At 44.5% G+C, this 23090-nt stretch overlaps 1 protein-coding gene across 1 annotated transcript in view; it reads left to right on the top strand.

The window, feature by feature from the left end:
* The window catches only part of itgbl1 (integrin, beta-like 1), a 111368-nt gene that overhangs the window by 2389 nt on the left and 85889 nt on the right, over positions 1–23090 (top strand). Inside the window, exon 2 of the mRNA XM_078403016.1 lies at positions 2796–2998. Within this exon, the coding sequence (XP_078259142.1) occupies positions 2796–2998 (203 nt within the window). The remainder of the gene's footprint in view (positions 1–2795; positions 2999–23090) is intronic.

Genomic DNA, 23090 nt, shown 5'->3' with positions numbered 1-23090 from the left:
GTCATTTTTCATTTCAGCTGATGGAGAAAATGATCCCTTGCGGAAAGAAACACCAAAACAAAAATCAAATCTGACAAGTTGGTTGACCACTGGTCAACAAGACTAAATGCCAAGATCCACTATTGGATAAGACGGAATATCCTTCAGTGCCCGGAGATCAGGGGTAACTCACTTCAACTTCGAAGACAGGAACGTGCTAGTGTGCAACTTCTTTTAACGTGGATGGCTAAACAAATATAGAGACATTAATGTTCTTGCATATGAGGACACATTCTAAGTACACGTACACAGACACACTCTGACTACACTCACGCAACTGCAAACACATGAACACACTTGCATGCCAGCACACACATGCATGTGTGCACACACATTCACCAAAGACACACACACAGAAACCGCATACATTCTACTGGCCTCACCCTTTTTCTTGCCCATCTTGTTCCCTCTTGTTCATCTAGTTACATTCTGCCATATGTACCTCCTGATCGTCTCACTCCTAGGCTCTGCCCACACCAACCTCCAACCTCCTCCTGTGTGAGTGTCAATAGACAATAGACAATAGGTGCAGGAGGAGGCCATTCGGCCCTTCGAGCCAGCACCGCCATTCAATGTGATCATGGCTGATCATTCTCAATCAGTACCCTGTTCCTGCCTTCTCCCCATACCCCCTGACTCTGCTATCCTTAAGTAGTATAAGAAAATAACTGTAGATGCTGAAGAAGGGTCTCGACCCGAAACGTCACCCATTCCTTCTCTCCCGAGATGCTGCCCGGTCTGCTGAGTTACTCCAGCACTTTGTGAATAAATACCTCCGCTATCCTTAAGAGCTCTATCCAGCTCTCTCTTGAATGCATTCAGAGAATTGGCCTCCACTGCCTTCTGAGGCAGAGAATTCCACAGATTCACAACTCTCTGACTGACATTTTATCGTGACATATACATCATGTCAACTAATGATTAGCGGTTCCAGTAACAGATGGGCTTCTCCTGACATCGTGTACTAAAGAGCGAGTGTCAAAATCTGCTTTAATCTTCTCTCTCTTTCCATTATAGACATGAGATAAAGTGAGCAAGGTTATTACTTATCAGTCAGGAATCATATCCATCTTAGGAAAAGATCGTCAGAACCGGAGGTCATTTAGACCTTCCAGTTCATTTTGCCTTGTTGATTTGTGCCCCTTTTCCCGGCCTGATTCTGAAACATTAAAAACCCTTATTTATCCAATAAAATATCACCAACCTCCATTTTCAATTTTTGAATGAATTCCTGCCTTTGGCATCAAGAACACAAGAAAAAATCACTCTGGAAATTATTAATCAATTCTTTTGAAATAATCCAACATTTAGCAGCTAAACACAAACACTGATGTTTGCATAATGCATAAAACATAATACATAAATGCATAAAACCCAAGAGAAAAAAGTAAATATTTGTAAGATTATAAATCTACACTTTATTAAGCTATTTCAGCTGAAGGTATAAACATCTATCAAATTTACTTCTTGCTTTCATACATTGCTTCCACAATTAGTTTTCCCATAAATCAGGCAATTCTTATTTCAGAAATGCACCTTCAAAAAAGCCACATGTTCTTTTTGTGTCACTGGGCAAGCCAGCATCTCGTCACCATCTGACTATTGCAGGAACTGGGTGCTTTTTCCTGCCATTTCAAAGGCTGGTTAAGAGCCAGCTGCATTGTTAATAACTTAGAATCATAGTTGTTACAGCACAGAAAGAGGCCCTTCAGCCCATTAAATCTATGCCACCTGTTGTACCTATCTGTACAAATCACATTTACCAACACTTAATCTGTAGCCTTCCGTGCCTTGCCAATCAAGTGTTGGTTCAATGGTTCTTTATTGTCATGTATGCACTGCACAGTGAAATTAATTTTTGCGCAGATCACACATGCACAGTCACCATATTTTAGCACCATTTACAAGTCCACATGCTAGATGTACTGGAGTGCCCCCAATACAGATAAGCCCAAGTAAGTCCCAGGCTGCTGCAGGGTCTCCTCTGTCACTTGACCCGCGAACCAATGTCCCTCTCCTCACCCGACCACCTTTGTGTCCTGGGGGCACCTCCTGCAGCCGATCTTGAAGGTGCTGGAGGCAATACCACCGTATCTTGCCTACCAGCTAACTCCTTGCATCCGTCATCACCAGTATCTCACCCCTCCTCGACTCACTGGTCTTTGGGGCCGAGCTCATCAGCTTCCGACCTTCCCCTGCAGGCAGCTTCTTCGCAGCAGCAAACTAGGCCTGCCGCCTAGATGCTTCTTAAATGTAGTGAGTATCTGCCTCCATTGATCGTACCCCCCATTATCCCCACCCAGTCTCCCCTGGATTTTCCCCTATTTTTCTCCTCCACCTCCCATTTCCACCTACATTCCTTCCGCTACCACCACAATTCGCAACTCTTCGATCCTTTTGTCTCACACCTTTTGTCTTTCATCTCTGGCCTTTGTTCATCATCTGCCTGTCAACCCCCATTCACCTGTTTCAACCTGTGACCTGCCATGCTTTGCCCTGACCCTTCTCTCATCCAGCTTTCTTCCTCCATACAACGTCTGAAGAAGAGTTCCCACCTGAAATGTCATCTATCCATTTGCTCCACAGTCGCTGCCTGACCCGTTAAGTTACTCCAGCACTTTGAGTCTTTTTCAGGTTGTATATAATGTCACTGTTCAGTTTTTTGATTATTTAAGTTAATGAATGTAAAATGGAAACAAGAAGCATGGCTGAGGTTTAACCTGCCGTTTTTCTCTTGGTGGTGATGTGACATGAAGACACCTCTCTGGTTCCTGTGAGCTGTCCGTGCGGGAAGTGGAAAACCAGTGCCGTTCTCCAGATGGTCTGATCTGCAGTGGGCGCGGGCAGTGTGACTGTGGAAGATGCGTCTGCCTCGTCAGTGAGCCGGGGAGATTCTATGGCTCCCGGTGTGAGTGCCAAGATTGGGTCTGTGAGAGATTCAATGGGAAACTTTGTGGAGGTAAATACTTTCCAATCCCTCTCCATTAGAAGGCAGGCTCTCCCAGAATGTTTGCAGTCTCCAGGAATTCAGGCTAATCCCCTGGATATTAGAGAAAAATATAACTATGTGCGGTTTGTTTGTATGATTTATGGTACCTTTTGTTTATTACTTAGTGATGGATGAGGTATTGGTATTGGTTCATTATTAGCACGTGTAAACGTGAAAAAACTTTGAGATACGAGATACAATGAAAAAACTTTGTATGCCTGTTATCCAGTCAGATCATACCATACATGAGCAAAATCAAGCCATACACTAGTACGAAAGGTAGAATGTGGTGTTACAGCATTGTTGAGTTAAAGTTACATGAAAGGTACAGATTTAAAAAATGATAGGTCTGCAATGAAGTAGATTGGAAGATCAGGACTGCACCCGAGCTTATGGGAGGATGGGAGGACTGTTTAATAGTCTGATAAGAGCAGGGAAGAAACTGTTCCTGAATCTGGTGCCACGTGTTTTAAAGTTTTTGTATCTTCTGCCCAACAGGAGAAGGGAGAAGAGGGACTGAACATGGTGAAAATTATCCTTAATTTTGGTGTCCTTTTCCCCGAGCCTGTGTTAAGCGCAGATGGAGTCAGTGGGGATGGGGGGGGGGGGTAAAGGGAAGGTAAAGCAGGTATATGCGATGGACTGAGCTACATCTACAACACGCTGCAATTTCTTGCAGTCTTGGGCAGAACTATTGCCAAACCAAGATAGGATGCATCACAGAAGGATGCCTTCTATGGTGCATCTGTAGAAGTTAATAACTGAGCTTCTTTAGTCTTCTGAGGAAGTAGAGGTGATGGTGTGCTCTCTTGGCAGTAGGTTAGCGTGGTTTGTCCAGGAAAAATTGTTGGCGATATTTACGTCAAGGAACCTGAAGTTCTTGACCATCTCCACTTTGGCACTTTGATACTGACTGAGGAGTTTACACCACCTTTCCCCCTAAAGTAAATAGTAGCTCCTTTATCTTGCTGGCAATGAAAGAGAGGTCTTAGTAACCACGTTAGTAACCACATTACTAAGATCTCCATATCCTTCCGGTACAATGTATTGTCATTGTTCGTGATCCAGCCCACAACAGTGGTGTCATCTAAAACTGGTGATGGAGTTATACCAGAATTTGACTGAAAGCCAATTATCCAGTGTGACTATCGCAACTTCCATTCACTTTGGAATGGTGTAGGAAAATGGGGCAACAGGAGATTTGACATGTTGGGTGACTAAGCATGGCGACATGGCTGCTGGAGATGGAAGAACAAGTGATAGAATTCCCCCGACTGTATCCATCCAAGATGCTGCTTGAAAATGAGTGGGTCTAAAATTGCAACACATGAGTCTGAAAGCTATGGGCAAGTTGTGCCTGGCCTGAGGGTGAGAGAGGTTTAAATATTGAGGCACACTTGGAATGATGTTTCTACAAGGGATACTGTTTCAAGTTTGTAAATTGTGAAAGACAGCCCTGAGGAAAATGCTGATTCTTTGTTTTCACCTCTATTTCTGTTCTCATGCACATCCTCAGTTATATCTTCCAGATCACAAGAGGTTGTACCTTCAGCTGACTGAGCCCTGAGCTCTGGAATACCCTCCCTAAATCTTCTTGCCTTTCTTACCTCCTTTGAAACCTGCCTCTCTGACAAAGCCCTTTGTCTTCTCTCTTCATAAATCCATGTAGGAATCAACATTTCTCTTGTAAATATTGCTACAGAACAACATTCCCTTTTTAAAATTAAGATGTCGTTGGTTCAAATGTAGTGTGTATTCTCAAGGTTGAAGCTGGGCTTTGCATTTCAATGGATAGATAGAATAAAGAGATGGGTTTACAAGCTAGAAGATGTCTCAAAAGTGTTCCATACATCTGGGTATTTACAAAATTATTTTCTGAACCCATTTTACAGTTGTGGCGTGGTTTTGTATTGATATTTAACAAGGTTTGTTGAAGTTGCTGTTTTTAAGATTAGATTAGATTAGTTTATTGTCATATACACTGGGTTGCAATGAAATTACCGATTCACATAATGCTGACAAAGTAAACAGTATACTTACAGTAATGACAAATACAACAATAAATACATTGATGAGTGATCCCGATGGTAAAGTAGTGTGCCTTAATGACTACTGTCCAGTGACTCTGACATTCACCATCATGAAGTGCTTCAAGATTGAAGTTGATGGTGCACATTAACTTCAGCCTCCCAGCTAGCCTTGACCTACTGCAGTTTGCTTACCATGGTAACAGATCCACAACAGATGCCTTCTCCCTGGCCCTGAACTCATCTCCAGAACACCTAGACAATAAGGATTCCTACATGAGACTCCTATTTATTGACTGTAACTCCACCTTCAACACCATAGTTCCATTCAAACTCATCTCCGAACGCCTGGATGTAGAAGCAGCACCTCCTTTTGCCACGAGATCCTCAACTTTCTGACTCCGAGACCACAATCAGTGAGGATCAGTGACAATACCTTCTCCACAATAATTCTTAACACCGGTGCCCCACAAGGTGGCATTCGTAGTCCCCTGCAAACTCCATTTACACCCACAACTGTATGACAAAATCTTTGGCTCTAACTCCATCTACAAGTTTACAGGTGACATCACGGTTCAAAGTTGCAACACAGAAGGAGGCCACTCAGCCTCTTTGCTCTGTGCTAGTGTTTTTGCTCTACATCAACCTCCTCCCACCCCTTTCCACCTTCCCCATCAGTTTAAAATTCCTGAGTCTGCAATTTAGTTTTGAAATACGGTTCCCCTTTTATCCATCACTTCAACCAGCCCCTGGATGAGGAAGTTGCTGATTCTCTTGTCATATCCATAGGGATGAACACAATGCTCAAAGATTGCCCTTGATGTTTGCAATCACCTTTTAGTGAGACTTGCGGTATCTTTTCTTTTCTTCAACTCTATCTTTCTCTCTCTCTTTTCTTTCACCTCCTTCTTGTTTTCTTTCTCTTTTCCCTCTTTCTGTTTTGTTTGACCTTCTATTCAAACACAGGTTATTAAGTCACTATATTTTTCAGTCCCTCTCATTCTTCTCTTAATGATCTTAAATCGAATGTCCTGCGGAACTCAGCTCATCCACCCAGGCAGCTCATTTCTCCTGAGCATCCCTGTCAAAGCCCTTCATGTCTCTGAAGACCTGACTCTGCTGGTGGAGGTTTCCCCTCTTTAAATCCTCTTAATTGTTCTGGGATCTGGGTTAATGACCTCCATCATTCTGACTTGCGTACATCGAATTCAGTTGGATAAACTATTAATACTACCCTGAGTCATGGTCGTAACAAAAACACTGCTGAGCACTGTTATTTGATTATATCCTGGATGCATTTTGCCAGCTGTTTGTTGTATCACTCAGTGCGTTAGAACCCAGCAGCCTTCAGATTATGTTTTTTTACCCTCACCGACCACAGAAATAATAATGGTAATCACATTCTCCAAGCAAAATTAAATGTCATTGCGAAGAGTGCTTTTTGTTAAATCACAACGTTCTGTCCTCCTATTGTTTGTTGGTGTTTATAAAACTGTTATTTGTGAAGTGCAGCTGGAACGCTGCCCTCTTGTTCCGCGACAGGGTGAGAGGGAGATACATTGGTCCAGATGGTCTGGTGTTGTGCTGCAGAGGGTGACAGCATCAGGCATCACGCCTTCGCCCAACTCGCATCACCAAGAAATAAGCAGCAGCATGGAACATCCCCCAGAAAGAAGAGGAGGTTTAGAGAAAGATCCAGCTCACCCTTCTTCCATTATAGAATCATATTGTATCGGGGAGGGCATGCCATTCAGTCCATTGAACCCGCTCTTCTCTCATCCCCCTCTTCAATTCCCTCCTGAAATTTCCCGTTGAATCTACTTCCGCTGTTCTTTCAGCCAGCAGTTCCAGATCAACTCGCTGTGTGGAAACAGCTCTCATGTCCCCTGACAGTAGAATGATCCTCCAGTAGCACCTCTCAACATTACTGCCCCTCCAAAAGTACAGCACTCACTGACGGTCTGACATTCTGATACCCTTTCAGTACTTCTCCTCTGACAGTGCACCGGTCCATCAGTATTGCCCCTTCAACAGAATCGTGCTCCCTCAGTACAACCTTACAACAATGCAATATCCCATAAGACCTCTTGGTTAACTGCTCCACTGGCACAGCGCTGCCCTATTGCCAGTGAGGGTCTCCCTCAGCATTGCAAAGTTGTAGCAATGTCATAGACTGAGTCTATACCTTCATGAATTCCACATCATTTCCAAGAGGGGTGGCATGGTGGCACAGCGGTTAGAGCTGCTAACTTACAGCACCAGAGACATGCATTCGATCCTGACTGCGGGTGCTGTCTGTACGGAGTTTGTACGTTCTCCCTGTGATTTTACGGGTTTTCCCCAGGTGTTCCGGTTTCCTCCCACATTCCAAAGACGTACAGGTTTATAGGTTAATTGACTTTGGTAAAAATTGTTAAATTGTCCCTAGCGTACAGGATAGTGCTAGTGTGCTGTCACTGGTCAGCGTGGACCCAGTGGGCCGAGACCCTGTTTCCACATTGTATCTCTCTGAGTCTTTGTCTAAGGAAATTCTCCTGACACGCAAATTCAGCAGCTTCCTGACAGTTTAATCCTCTCCGTTTTGGTATCATCCTTGCAGTTAAATACAAAAGCCTCTGTTCTGTATCTCCTGACTTGGTATAACTTTACACTAAACTTGCTACAGATGTACAAAAGTATTTCAGCACGAAAGCCAACGGTGGAAGGCTTCCCAACAGCATATTTTGTTTCCATTGGCAAGAAGCTGCCAAAACCAACAAGCTCAGAGACTCATCCAGATGTATGGTTTCTGAATCTACACTAGAAAACAGACGTGCACTGTTCTTTTTGAATCGAGTTCCACAGCAGCATTTTTCCGTAGGAAGAGTAGCGTGTTGGTCAGCAGAAAACCATCCTTTCTGCTTTTTGTCAAGGCCGAAATCTTGAGTTATTCTCCTGTAGATGGGTTTGCCAACCTTCTGCACTGGCCTGGATTATCCAGAAATTAAAAACAATCGACTGGAAAATCTCTGGAGCATTGGAAAACAAATGTTTTAATTTTTTTGACCAAGTTTAATTCTGTTTGTATTGAAAAATGTTGGCAGAGGCAGACATTGACTAACTGACAGCCAAAGGTCGTCCATTAAAGTCTTGAAGTGGTTTCTTGGTTTTTCAATGGCTGTGGGTGGATGGGTAGGTGTTGAGCATCTTGATGATAGGTCAGCCGAGCAGCCAATGACAGATGTCATATAATAAAACTTTCAGAACTGTGTCTTGGCACTCCAAAGTGTAACCCATCTGTCTGAGGTTCATGCTCATTCAGTAAATTCAACCACTCCAAATTTGGATAGACTTTGTAGAACAAATGTGATAAGAAATAATTACATTTTTGTAAAACTTTTAACATCCCACTTACAGCAATGTGCTTGGGCAGTAGTGCTGCTATCTCACAGCACCAGAGACCAGGGTTCAATTCTGACCTTGGGTGCTATCTGTGTGGAGTTTGCATCTATTCCCTGTGATTACATGGTTTTTACTCCAGTTGCTCCAGTTTCCTCTCATATCTCAAAGACTTGCCGTTGGTAGGTTAATTGGTTGCTGTACGTTTCACTTTAGTTTATTGTTGTGTAAACCAAGGTACAGTGAAAAGCTTTTGTTGCATGCTAGCCAGTCAGCAGAAAGACAATACAGTACATGATTACAATCGATCCATTTACAGTATAGTGTGTAGATACATGATAAGGGAATAACATTTAATGCAAGGTAAAGCTAGCAAAGTCCGATCAAGGATAGTCCGAGGGTCACCAAAAGAGGTAAATAGTAGTTCAGCACTGATCTCTGGTTGTGGTAGGATGATTCAGTTACCTGATGACAGCTGGGACAAAACTGTCCCTGATTCTGGTGTTGTGTATTTTCACACATTATAACCTGTGCCTGATGGGAGAGGGGAGAAGAGGGAGTGGCCAGGAAGCAACTCATCCTTGATTATGTTGCTGACCTTTCTGAGGCAGCGTGAGGTATAAATGAAGTCAACAGAAAGGAGGTTGGTTTGTGTGATGGTCTGGGCTGCGTCCCCAATTCACTGCAATTTCTTGGGGTCTTAGATGAAGCTATTCCCAAACCAAGCTGTGATGCATCCTGATCTGCAGAAGTTCATGAGAGTTGTAGGGGACATGCCAAACCTCCGAAGCATTCTAAGGAAGTAGAGGCGATGGTGTGCTTTCTTGACCATTAATCCCTGTTATCCCTAATGTGTAAGTGAGTGGTGCAATCTGGAAGGAGTTGATGCGAATGTGGAGAGAATAAAATTGTATTAGACTACGAGGGTGCTTGAAGAGCAGCACAGACTCAGTGGGCCAAAGGCCCTGTTCCCGTCCTGTGTGATTCTGTGATCCGTGTTAATAATGACCAAATAATGTTTTTAGAGATAGACTGGTTTACACCAAAGATAGACACAAAATGCTGAAGTAACTGAGCAGTTTTGATCCATTTTCTCCTGAGATGCTGCCTGACCTGCTGAGTTACTCCAGCATTTTGTGTCCTATCTTTGGTATAAACCAGTATCAATAGTTCCCTTTTATTACATAATATTTTTAGAATTGTTCATTGCGGGATGAAATAGGGTACAGGTTGCTAGTAATTTGGATTTTTTTCCAGATTGGATCCCCTTCTCTTGCTTGATATGGTTTCATGGGATCTACTGAAAGAACAAAAGGGGCCTTGATTTAATGTATCGTCATAACAATGGCATCTTGCATACTGGAGTGCCCCCACCCCCGTGCCCTAGTTTGCAAACCAAAATGGGTAGATAGAGTCGCACCACAGATCAGTCATAATTTAAGTGAGCAATGGAAGAGATTCATGGGCTGAATAGCTTCTGACTTTTATGGTCCCATTTGTAGAAGTGAGCAAATGTGGAAATGGTTACATACTGCAACTAAATTGGTATAAATCATTGAAGACCTTAATTTAATTAATTAATCTTAAATGAATTCAAGCATTTCAAGCATTTTGTGCAGAGAAGGCTGAGATTTATTGTCCCTGCTGGGACTTCATATCTCATTGGATTATTTCAGGGGCTGTTTGGAGTCCATCGGGTTGATGAGGATTGGAGTCACATATGAGCCTGGACAGAAAAGTCCAACCAACTAAATTCAGGTGGTGAGGAGGGCAGATTCCTTTTCCTTAAAGAAAGGGATTGGCCTATTTCCAGACAACAAATTTAGTTTAGTAGGAAAAAAAACTGCAGATGCTGGTTTAAATCGAATGTGGACACAAAATGCTGGAGTAACTCAGCGGGTCAGGCAGTATCTCGGGAGAGATGGAAATGGTGATGTTGCAGGTCGAGACCCTTCTTCAGACTGAAGAAGGGTCTCGACCCCAAAAATCACCCATTCCTTCTCTCCTGAGATGCTGCCTGACCCGCTGAGTTACTCCAGCATTTTGTGTCTACATTAAATTTAGTTTAGTGTTGAATGATCCATTCACATGAAAGATGACTGTTATTGATAGGGTTTCAAACCTTGACATACATTTCACTGGACCTTTAAGTAAGGCAAAAAAAATCCTATTTGGCTTATCCAAATATGGTGCACTTCCAGTTGGATTTCTGCTCAACAAAATAATGTTTCTAGTTGAATGAAGACTGAATATTTTGCTGTTGTGAAAAAAACATGCCACTAGATGTTAGGATATTGAAGATTGTTTGCAAACCTGGCATTGTCTTGGATTCCTGTCATGAGTTTCAGACCAGATTAAGTTGACAAATTAGATCCAGATTTGTCTTGGTAACAGGATAGTGGGAAATGTTTCTAGTGATTGGAAGTGTGCCCACAGAGTTTGGCACTGGGATCCCAACTGTTTGATATAAAACTTTAGTTAGATCACATCTGGAGCATTGTGTGCAGTTCTGGTTATTACACTGTAGGATGGTTGTATTGGAGACAGTGCAGAAGAGAATCACCAAGATGTTGCTGGAGGTGGAACATTTCAGCTATGAGGAGAGACTGGATAGGCTGGGTTTACTGTCCCTGGTAAGGAGGAGAATAAAAGGGGACAGAATTATGAGGGGCAAAGATGGAATAGATTGTGAAAAGCTGGTCCCTATTGCAGAAGACCTAAATAAATAAAAGGAGAAATAGTTCAGAGAGGATCGGAGAAAAGGTTTGGTCGTTTGAATCTGGGATGCACTGCATGAAGTGTGGGGGGAACCCAAGACCCTGACATTATTTAAGCAGAATCTGGACCAGCTCGTTTCTACTATTTCTATGAGATTATATACGAATCTCATTTTCCCGTATTGGCACAAGGATACATGTGCCAATACGAGAAAATTCGATTAGTATTTAGATGCGCACTTGATGGTTGGCACAGACAAACTTAGCTGATGGGCCTGTTTCGTTGCTGTACGACATTGAACCTGTCATCACCAATGCATATATCCACCTTCTGTTACATTGCCTGACCCCACCTTGCCTTAGGTTCTTGGCTGTTGAAACTCTTCTCCCTACCTTTGTTACCTCAACTGTTTCACCACTAACCCATGCCAGCCTTATTTATTCTACTCCCCTTGAGATTGTTAAAAAAAACTCCCTTTCTTGGGTACTACCTCGCTCCAATCATCCCCTTTGATTGCTGATCCATGTTAACTCTTGGTCACGAAGACCTTCGATGTTGAATATCATGTTTTGAGATGTTTGCTTCGCTCTTCCCAATCTCCATCCCTACAACCCCCATCCATCCCTACAACCCCCATCCATCCCTACAACCCCCATCTATCCCTACAAGCCCCACCATCCTGACAACCCTCATCCATTCCTACAACCCCCATCCATCCCAACAACCCGTATCCATCCCTATAACCCACCTCCATCCCTACCAGCCCCATCCATCCCTACAAACCCCATCCATCGCTATAACCCCCCTCCATCGCTACCAGCCCCATCCATCCCAACAACCCTCATCCATCTCTACAACCCCCATCCATCACTATAACCCCCCTCTATCCCTACAACCCCCCTCCATCCCTACAACCCCATCCATCCCTACAACCCCATCCATCCCTACAACCCCCATCCATCCCTACAACCCCCATCCATCCCTACAATCCCATCCATCCCTACAACCCCCATCCATCCCTACAACCCCCATCCATCCCTACAACCCCCCTCCATCCCTACAACCCCCATCCATCCCTACAACCCCCATCCATCCCTACAACCCCCCTCCATCCCTACAACCCCCATCCATCCCTACAACCCCCATCCATCCCTACAACCCCCATCCATCCCTACAACCCCATCCATCCCTACAACCCCCATCCATCCCTACAACCCCCATCCATCCCTACAACCCCCATCTATCCCTACAAGCCCCACCATCCTGACAACCCTCATCCATTCCTACAACCCCCATCCATCCCAACAACCCGTATCCATCCCTATAACCCACCTCCATCCCTACCAGCCCCATCCATCCCTACAAACCCCATCCATCGCTATAACCCCCCTCCATCGCTACCAGCCCCATCCATCCCAACAACCCCCATCCATCTCTACAACCCCCATCCATCACTATAACCCCCCTCTATCCCTACAACCCCCCTCCATCCCTACAACCCCATCCATCCCTACAACCCCATCCATCCCTACAACCCCCATCCATCCCTACAACCCCCATCCATCCCTACAATCCCATCCATCCCTACAACCCCCAACCATCCCTACAACCCCCATCCATCCCTACAACCCCCCTCCATCCCTACAACCCCCATCCATCCCTACAACCCCCATCCATCCCTACAACCCCCATCCATCCCTACAACCCCATCCATCCCTACAACCCCCATCCATCCCTACAACCCCCATCCATCCCTACAACCCCCATCCATCCCTACAACCCCCATCCATCCCTACAACCCCCATCCATCCCTACAACCCCCATCCATCCCTACAATCCCCATGCATCCCTCCAACCCCATCCATCCCTACAACCCCCCTCCATCCCTACAACCCCCATCCATCCCTACAACCCCCCTCCATCCCTACAAACCCCCTCCATCCCTACAACCCATCCTCCATCCCTACAACCCCCCTCCATCTCTACAATCAAGGTCTCACCATTCCTTCAGTTCTGACCTCTTTTGATCATGATTGAGTTTAATCACTCCACCAATGCCAGCTATGACTCCAGCAACTTGGATCCCAAGCTCTGGATTTTAGAACAGAAAAGTACAGCGCAGGGATAGGCCCTTCGGCCCATTATATCTGTTCCAAACATGATGCGAAATCAAACTAATCTCTTCTGCCTTCATGTGATCCATGTCCTTCCATTCCCAGCAGATTCATGTGACTATCTAATAGCTCTTAAACGCCACTATTGAATCTGTTTTCACCACCACTTCTGGCAGTATATTCTGGGGCACCTAATGCTCTGTGTAAAAAAGCTTTGATCCACTCATCTTCTTTAAACTTTCCCTCTCTACACCTTAAAGTTATGCCCTCCAGTATTTGACGTTTACACCCTGGGAGAAAGATCTGATTGTCTACCCTACCTATGCCTCTCATAATGTTATAAACTTCAATCAGATGTCCCCTCACCCTTTGACACCCCAACAATCCAAATTTGTCCAACCTCCCCTTATAATTAACACCCACTAATCCAGGCAGCATTCTGGCAAACCTCTTCTGCACCCTCTCAAACACCTCCACATCCTTCCTGTAATGAGGCAAACAGAACTGCACACAATACTCCAATTATGACCCAACTAAAGTTTATAAAGCTGCAACATGACATCTTGCTCTTATACTCAGTGCCTCGGATTGATGAAGGCGAGCATACCATATGCCTTCTTGACCAATATTTATGTTGCTATTTTTTCAAACTTCTCTACCTTATAGTCCTAACAGTTCCCTCTGTGACTAAACCTTTGCACATCTCCCCAAACATCGCCATACATGGTCAAATAAAATTTTACCACACGAAAGGTAGAATATAAATGCCTACTGTATCTGTTGTTTAGTTTAGCTTAGAGATACAGAGACCCTTTGGCCCACCGAATCCACACCGACCAGTGATCCCAGGACATTAACACTACCCTACACACACTAGGGACAATTTAACATTTATACCAAGCCAATTAACCCACAAACCTGTATGTCTTTGGAGTGTAGGAGGAAACCAAAGATCTCGGAGAAAACCCATGCAGGTCACGGAGAGAACGTACAAATTCCGTATAGACCACACCCGTAGTCAGGATCGAACCCAGGTCTCTGGCGCTGTAAGGTAGTAGCTCTGCCGTTACTCCACCGTGCTGCCACCATGTTGCAATATACAAAACTTGAGAATATCCATTATTTTGTGAAGCATGTTTTGGCTTACTATGTCTTACAAGTTGAGAACGATGTTCTGAAACAAAGCTTCATGATTAAAGCAAGTGGAGGAACCTCGGTTTTTGGTTTCAAATTCTAGGGCCCTAGAATTTGTGATTACTGGGAATACAGAAAATTCTTGCACTACAGAATGAGGAGAATGGGGAACTTTCCACACAGGGAGGGGTTGAGGTGAAGAGCTAAGAGGGGTTTGAGACAGCTTCTGGGCAGTTCTTCCACCGACCTCTCCACTGCTGCACAACCACTTCACTTGCTGCAGTTGAAATTATTTGCAATTGTTTTATTGCAGAATTAACTCTGACACCGGGTCTTTAATAGAGATTCCCTCTGCAACGCAAAAATACATTTCAATTATTTATAGGGCATAATTTATGCAGATGAATAATGAGCTACCATCAGATTTCCCTGTTAAGGTAAACATTTAAAGATTCAGTTATCTTGTTAGAATTTCACATGTAATACAGAAACAGGCTGTTCAGCCCCTCTGCCCTGTGCTACTATTTCTGCTCCACATCAGCCTTCTTGTTCCTCTCCATCTTACTCCATCACTAGAGAGGCACAGCTGGTGGAGTTGCCACCTCACAGTGCCAGAGGCCCCAGATCGGTGCTGTCTGTGTGGAGTTTGCATGTTCTCCCTGTGACCACGTGGGTTTCCACCGAGTGCTTTAATTTCATCCTACAACCCAAAGATGTGCCGGTTTGTGGGTTACTTGTCCTCAATCAATTGCCCTGAATGTGCAGGGAGTGGATGCATGGGTGAGATAAAATTGAACTAATGTGATAATGATCGGTGATTGTCACGAACTCGGTGGGCTGAATGGCTTGTTTCCATGTTGTAACTTTCTATCAATCAAATCAATCATTCTAAGGTAGACACAAAATGCTGGAGTAACTCAGCGGGTCAGGCAGCATCTCGGGAGAGAAGGAATGGGTGACGTTTCGGGTCAAGACCCTTCTTCAATCATTCTATCTATCTATCTATCTCTTCCTCTTTTCTTTGCAGTTTTATCCAGCTGGTCTGAATAATACCCATCTCTGGTCTTCAGATGAACCCTCCCTGTTGAGGAGAGTTCCACTTCCTGAGTCCAGGATCTCAATTCCCAGAATCTTCTGAATTTCCATTTGCTGGAAATCTAAAATAGAGAATTGTGAAAACTCTCAGCAGGTCAGACAGCAGCTTCCAGAAGACAGACATTTTCATGGTGATGACCTTTATCAGAACCATATACATCAGTCCTTTTCTCAGCCCCTTCGGCCTCCAGAGTCCACACCAACCGTCGATTACCCATACACTAGCTCTCTGTTATCCCACTTTAGCATGCTACGCACTAAGAGCAATTTTACAGAAGCCAAATAATCTACAAACTGCACATCTATGGAATGTGGGAGGAAACTGGAGCACCCAGAGAAAACCCACGCTGTCGCAGGGAGAATGGACCAACTCTGCACAGACCGCACCCGTAGTCAGGATCTAACCAGGGTCTTTGGTGCTCATGAGGGGGCAGCTCTACTACTGTGCCACTCCACAGATGCTATTCTATCTCCACAGATGCTGCCTGACCTGATTAGATTGATCAGTGATGGTTTGATATGAATGGCCCCCAGTTTTGAGTTCTTCTTTAGTGTCCACACGTCAACATTCAACTTGTTGTCCAGCAGCACAAATAATAGCCGCCATTTCCACCGTGCATTGTCCCATGGGGATATGGGGACACGGGGAAATAAGGACACGGCATCATCCATGTGTAGAGTCCTGTACATTGGGATGGGAGTTAGAGAATATGAATTTAATTACTCCACTATGTTTCTCACTGCCGAGACATTCGGCTCTTGAACTTCCATAAATCTTTTCATCTCTCTCCCTCCTCCCTTGAGATAAACCTTTGTCCAAGCTATTTGTCCCTGTTCCAATGTCTCCCCACATGGCTTAGTGCCTATTTTTGGTTAAGTTTCTGGGAAACACCTCATAATATTGTAATACCTTAAGGAAATGAGAAATGGAAGTGTTAGGTTTCTCATGCCTGCTCTGCCGTTGTAGGTCACATCATTGTTGACTTACACCAACATTATATCCCCTGATCTAATCATAATCATAATAATCATAATAGTAATTTATTAGCCACGTATGTTTTGCAACATACGAGGAATTTGATTTGCCATACAGTCATACCAATAAAGAGTAACAAGACACCCAAATAGATTTTTAACATGAACATCCACCACAGTGACTCCCCCACATTCTTCACTGTGATGGAAGGCAAAAAAAGTTCAATCTCCTTCCCTTCTTTGTTCTCCCGCGGTCGGGACACTTGAACCTTCCATTGTCGGGCCGATCTTGGCTCCTACAGCCGGCGGTCGAGCCCTCTGCGTCAGGGTGATCGAGCTCCCGCATCGGGAGGATCTCAGCTCCCCACGCCAGGCGATCGGACCACGAGTCAGGGCTAGTCGAACCTTCTGCGACTTTGGAACTTCCTGACATCAGTCCCTACCCGAGACTGTGAGCTCCTTGATGTTGAAATCCGCAGGCCACGGTTGGAGTGTCGATCCCAGGCAAAGGATCGCAGGCTCCAATAGTAAGTCCATGGCCCCGTGGTGGGGCTCAAAGTCTCAAGTAAGGTCGCCAGCACCTTGATGTTTGGCCGCAGAGCGACCGCGCCACCCGGTGATCTAAAAGTCAATATCTGTTTTGAACAACTGAACCTTCATAGCCCTCTTGGGTGGAGGATTCCAGAGATCTGGGTTAATGTGACGTGTCGAACTTTGGGAGGTCAATGTCAGGGGAAAATATACAATTAATGGCAGTCCCTTAACAGCATTGTTGAACAGAGGAATCTGTGTTCCAAGTCCATAACTCCATGAAAGTGGCAGCACCGTAGATAGTGGCATAGAAGGCATATGGTATGCTTGCTTTCATAGGTTGGGACATATATATAGTCCCAACGTATTTTACAAGAATTTGTAAAACAAGAATTTTAGGGATACCTTGTTCACCATTCGCCTGCGGTGTGCAGTATCAAGTTTCGTTACATTTTAAAAGTAATTCACTTTATAAAGTTTAATAATTTTATAGCGCAGTGTGCTCCCACTTGCCAGGCCCGGCAGCCGCGCCTGCGCAGTTGGGGGAGGGTTGCCGGGCCCGGCAGCAGCGCCCCTGCGTAGCAGCGCCGGGAGGACCGGCGCCGGTCCTGGCGTGCCCCGCACCTGACCTTCCTCCTGTGGTGCAGCACAGCAGCAGAGAGAAGGTCAAAGAAGATGGCCGCCAGCAGGACGAACATGGGGCAGCGCCTTGCGGCCGCTCTCCTGCTGCTGGGCGCTCTGGGCCGGGGTGAGAGGCTCCCTCTCCCCTTTCCTCTCCCCCCTCGCCCGCCCCCGGCCCCGGAGCTGTCACAACGGGAACCCAACGGGTCCACGGATCGTGTTTCGTTCAAATTGTTGCGCTATCGTGTACCGTTTTGGCTGCTCTCTGCCCAAGCAATTGTTCAAGTGCATTTGATTGCAACATGCTCCTTAATTTACTTATTCTGAGACTGACCTATAAACTCGGACAAAGGAAACATCATCTTCAAATCTACTAAATCAAGCTCCGTGAAGACTTTGAACTTTATAAACGCGCATGATGATGCAATTGTGCACGGGGATGGGTCTGTTTATTGCTGAGGATGAGAAAAAAAGACTCGAGGAGAATAAATTGGCCAATGATCAAATTTGTTTGTGATGCAGAACCATTTTCCTGCCCTTATTTCCAATGAATTTTACTGGATTGGATAAGGCGGATCATCCAGGAGATCAGAGCTGCCTGTTGTGATGATGGCCTGAGGGAAATTCATCTGATTGACCTTTGCAAATTAAAAAATATATAGTGCAGGGATTTTTAAGTATCAAAGGGCGTACATAATATGCATGTACATAAACACATTTATTTTATCAATGAAAAAATACCTAGAGAAATGTTTATAATTGAAATAAGCTCTTATTGGGGGTGATTGAGTAGAATATTTCCTGGACAGTAGTGGATGTTAAGGATAGGCTCTCAACTGATGCCCATGATGACATTTATTAACCATATCACGCTGATCATCTGCTTAAAAAAGGATTGTTGAATAAATTGTGACTCATTGGTGACATTCTCCACTAATAATCCAAAGGTTGTTGCTTCAACGTTCATTTCAAAGTCACACGTGTCTAGACTGACTAAGGGTTGTTGTATTGTTGAAACAATGCCTTTCAAATGAGAGGTTGAATGTCTGCCCATCTCAGTGGATGCAAGAGGGTGGTGAATCTGTGGAATTCATTGCCACAGACGGCTGTGGAGGCCAAGTCAATGGATATTTCTAAGGCGGAGATTGACAGATTCTTGATTAGTACGGGTGTTTGGGGTTATGAGGCGATGGCAGGAGAATAGGGTTGAGAGGGGAAAATAGATCGGCCATGATTGAATGGCGGAGTAGACTTGATGTGTCGAATGGCCTAATGTGTGAGTGGGCGGATACATGGCAGATGCAGTTTAATGTAGATAAGTGTGAGGTTATTCACTTTGGAAGTAAGAATAGAAAGGCAGATTATTATCTGAATGGTGTCAAGTTAGGAGGAGGGGGAGTTCAACGAGATCTGGGTGTCCTAGTGCATCAGTCAATGAAAGGAAGCATGCAGGTACAGCAGGCAGTGAAGAAAGCCAATGGAATGTTGGCCTTCGTAACAAGAGGAGTTGAGTATAGGAGCAAAGAGGTCCTTCTACAGTTGTACCGGGCCCTGGTGAGACCGCACCTGGAGTACTGTGTGCAGTTTTGGTCTCCAAATTTGAGGAAGGATATTCTTGCTATGGAGGGCGTGCAGCGTAGGTTCACTAGGTTAATTCCCGGAATGGCGGGACTGTCGTATGTTGAAAGGCTGGAGCGATTGGGCTTGTATACACTGGAATTTAGAAGGATGAGGGGGGATCTTATTGAAACATATAAGATAATTAGGGGATTGGACACATTAGAGGCAGATAACATGTTCCCAATGTTGGGGGAGTCCAGAACAAGGGGCCACAGTTTAAGAATAAGGGGTAGGCCATTTAGAACGGAGATGAGGAAGAACTTTTTCAGTCAGAGAGTGGTGAAGGTGTGGAATTCTCTGCCTCAGAAGGCAGTGGAGGCCAGTTCGTTGGATGCTTTCAAGAGAGAGCTGGATAGAGCTCTTAAGGATAGCGGAGTGAGGGGGTATGGGGAGAAGGCAGGAACGGGGTACTGATTGAGAGTGATCAGCCATGATCGCCATGATCAGCCATGATCGCATTGAATGGCGGTGCTGGCTCGAAGGGCTGAATGGCCTACTCCTGCACCTATTGTCTATTGTCTATTGTCTAATTCTGCTCCAATAACATGAAATTATGAAAAATCACACACCACTCTTTAGATCGGCTGATCTGAGAACAATATCTATCTCTCAACTACTGCAAAAAGAGATGATCATTGCTCTCTGTGGGAGCTTGTTGAGCACCAATTGGATGCTGCGTTTCATACATTGGAGTGGTAAGTCCAGATATACCTCACTGACAATGAAGCATTTCAGGACTGAATTGCTCCAATTCGTCCCTGAATTTGAAGCTCATACATGCCAAATGAGCAAATACTATGGCAGTAAAAGGCATACTTAGTGAAGGGCAGGAATAATGAATACATTGTGAACCTTTCTAGTAGAGCTATAAAAACATACCATGGAAGGCGATTGACAAAGTGAATGAAATAGCTCGTAAGGTTAGATGGATGTTCTGCCCTTTTCCCAATTACATTTTGCACAGGAACAAAAAAGAGCTTTAGAAAACGTCCCCTCAGGTACATCCTAAGAAATGAATGAGGCGGTCTGTGACGGGAGATATCCTAAAATGCTGCACAGGTTCTTTCATGATGTCATTGTTTTTTCTTTATCTTAATATAAATTTGTTGTGTGTATGGTTTTAGACAAGTTAGACTTCCCAGCCATGAAAGCACAATTACTCCTGGAACACATCAATCGGCAGGAAATGCTCCAAATTGGAATCTCCTGCTGCTTAAAATACCGTAAAAAAATAATGTCTGCCTCAGCATCTATAACCCTGGGTCGTCCCAGTGTTCTAATGCGATCATTACTAGCAAGGCCAGTATTTACTGCCCAGTCAGTCCTTAATGACGAAGTGCAATGCTTACAAGATAACTACGAGTTAGCCATAAAAATGCTGGAAACACTCAACAGGTCAGTCAGCATCTGTAGAGGGAGAAACTGGTAATGCTTCAGGTTTGTGAACCTTCATCAATAATCAGAAAAAGAGTTTTCTTTTCTGGGGCTCAGACCTGAAACATCAACTGTTTATCCCTTCACAGACCTGCGAGGTGTTTCCAGCATTTTCTGGTTTTATTTCATATTTCGAGCTTCTATGTTTTATTTCTAATTTTTGTGTAGAGTGAGGTATATTGGGACTGGAGTCACATTTGGCCCAGGATGGGTTGGGATCGCTTTCAAGAGGGTATTCTGTTTGATGAAGATCATTGGAGAAGTAGATATATATTTACAACATTATGACCTGTTTGACCTTTAGAAATACTGAATGGCTATCTATCCGTCTCTCACTAGGTGGCACAGTGGATAGAATGGTAGCCTGACAACTCCAACAACGCAGTTCAATCCTGACTTTGGGTGCTGTCTGTGTGGAGTTTGCATGTTCTTCCTGTGTGGGTCTCCTCTCGCTACTCCAGTTTCCTCCCACATCGTTATTGGCCACTGTCAACTACCTCAAGTATGGGTGAGTGTTAGGAGAATCAGGGGAGTAGATAGGCATGTGTGAGAGAGAATAGGTTACAGGGAAATGAGGAAATGGGATTGCCAAATAGTTACCCTCTATGCCTTACGAAGGTACATGCTTATCCCGAGTTGCAATTTTCCAGGATTTAATACAATTATGAGAGACATAGATAATATGTAAAATTATAAGAGGCATAGATAGTACAGACAGTCAGAACCTTTTTCTGAGGATGGAAAAGTCAAATACTAGTGAGCATAGCCTTCAGGTGAGAGGGGCAAAGTTTAAAGGAGATGTACAGGGCAGGTTTTTTTACACAGAGCATGGTGAGTGCCTGGAACACACTACCAGGGGTGGTGGTTGAGGCAGCTACGATAGTGGCATTTAAGAGACGTTTGGATGGGCATATGGATATGCAGGGCATGGAGGGACATAGATTATGTGCAGGCAGTTAAGAGTTGTTCTGGGCATCATGTTCGGCGTAGATATTGTGGGTCTTGTGCTGTGCTATTCCATGTTTTATGTTAATGGATGGCCATGTAACCCATACATGGCACTCAGCCACTCCCCCACTGCCTACAATATTAGTTGTAAAGTTTTTATAGAATCATAGTATCCAGCATGGAAACAGGCAATTCAGCCATAGGTCCTTAAGACCATAAGACAGAGGAGCAGAATAGGACCATTCAGCCCATCGAGTATGCTCTGCCATTCAATCATGGCTGATATATTTTTCCCTCTCAACCCCATTCTCCTGCCTGCTCTCCATAACCTTTAGCGGCCTTACTAATCAAGGATCCAACATGTCCACACTGATCGGTGGGCACCATTCAGTGTTAAGCCCATTGCCCTGCACCTGGTGCATAGCCCTCCAGGCCCTAACAATTTAAGTGCTTATCTAAACACTTAACTGCTGTTAAGTTTGGCTTGGCCAATAACGCCCACAGCCTGCAATATGAATAAATAAAAACGGTGGGCATCCTGCTGCAATTTGTTCTCCTTCTGCCCCAGCTTCCCTTTAATTTTTCATCTCTATAGTTATATTTTATCTTTAATTTTGTGATTACTCATGATACCCTGTCACAAAAGGTACTTTGTCTGCACTTGTGGTTGAACACAGTCACAAGTCTACACAGCAGAAGCACTGGTTCGTCACGGAATTTTAAAATCAAACGATCATAACTTGGATATTTTCATTCTTCCTCAGAGCAATGTGCAGGTGGGGGCAAACCTCAGCTCGAAATTTATTTGAAGTCAAACAATTTCAAATTGTTCTATTTGTCATTGCAGGAAACAGTGTAGGAAAATAACTGCAGATGCTGGATACAAATCGAAGGTATCACAAAATGCTACAGTAACTCAGCAGGTCAGGCAGCATCTAGCAGGAAACACCATCACTTGTCAGATACTAAGCAGTTTTCATTGCAGGCAATGAGGGAAATGGGAAAGGATGCTTGGTCAGTGAATGGATTAAGGACTCGGGGAATGTGCATGGGCTGGGGGAGGGGTGGGGGTGGGAAGGGGGGGGGGGGGGGGTAGGGCGTGAGTAATGGACCAGTGAGATAGATGATGGACTAAAGGCTATGGGGCAGTGGGGAGGCAGGTTAAGCTAGTGAGCTGGACCATTCACAATTGCCCTGCAATAGATGGTGATTGATAGGAAAATGGAAGTTAAAGGCCGAATGCGGGTAAGAGGTGATGGGCTAGTGGAGAGAGCAATGAGCAAGTGAGTGGAGTGATGGGTTGGTGCAGGGATTGATGGGTTAGTCAGGGGAGTGATGGGCAATTGATGGGAGTGACGTTTTTTTTCCGTTCTTTGGACCATAACCCTCTAAACCTCTCATCCATATATTTATACAAATGTTTTAAAATGTCATAATCTTTCTGACAACATGGGGACCACAATTGCA

This window comes from Rhinoraja longicauda, chromosome 7 (genome assembly GCF_053455715.1).
Source record: "Rhinoraja longicauda isolate Sanriku21f chromosome 7, sRhiLon1.1, whole genome shotgun sequence".
In the NCBI taxonomy this organism is placed as follows: domain Eukaryota; kingdom Metazoa; phylum Chordata; class Chondrichthyes; order Rajiformes; family Arhynchobatidae; genus Rhinoraja; species Rhinoraja longicauda.
Note: the sequence above shows the minus strand (reverse complement) of the source record. Positions and strands in the feature narration are given on the sequence as shown.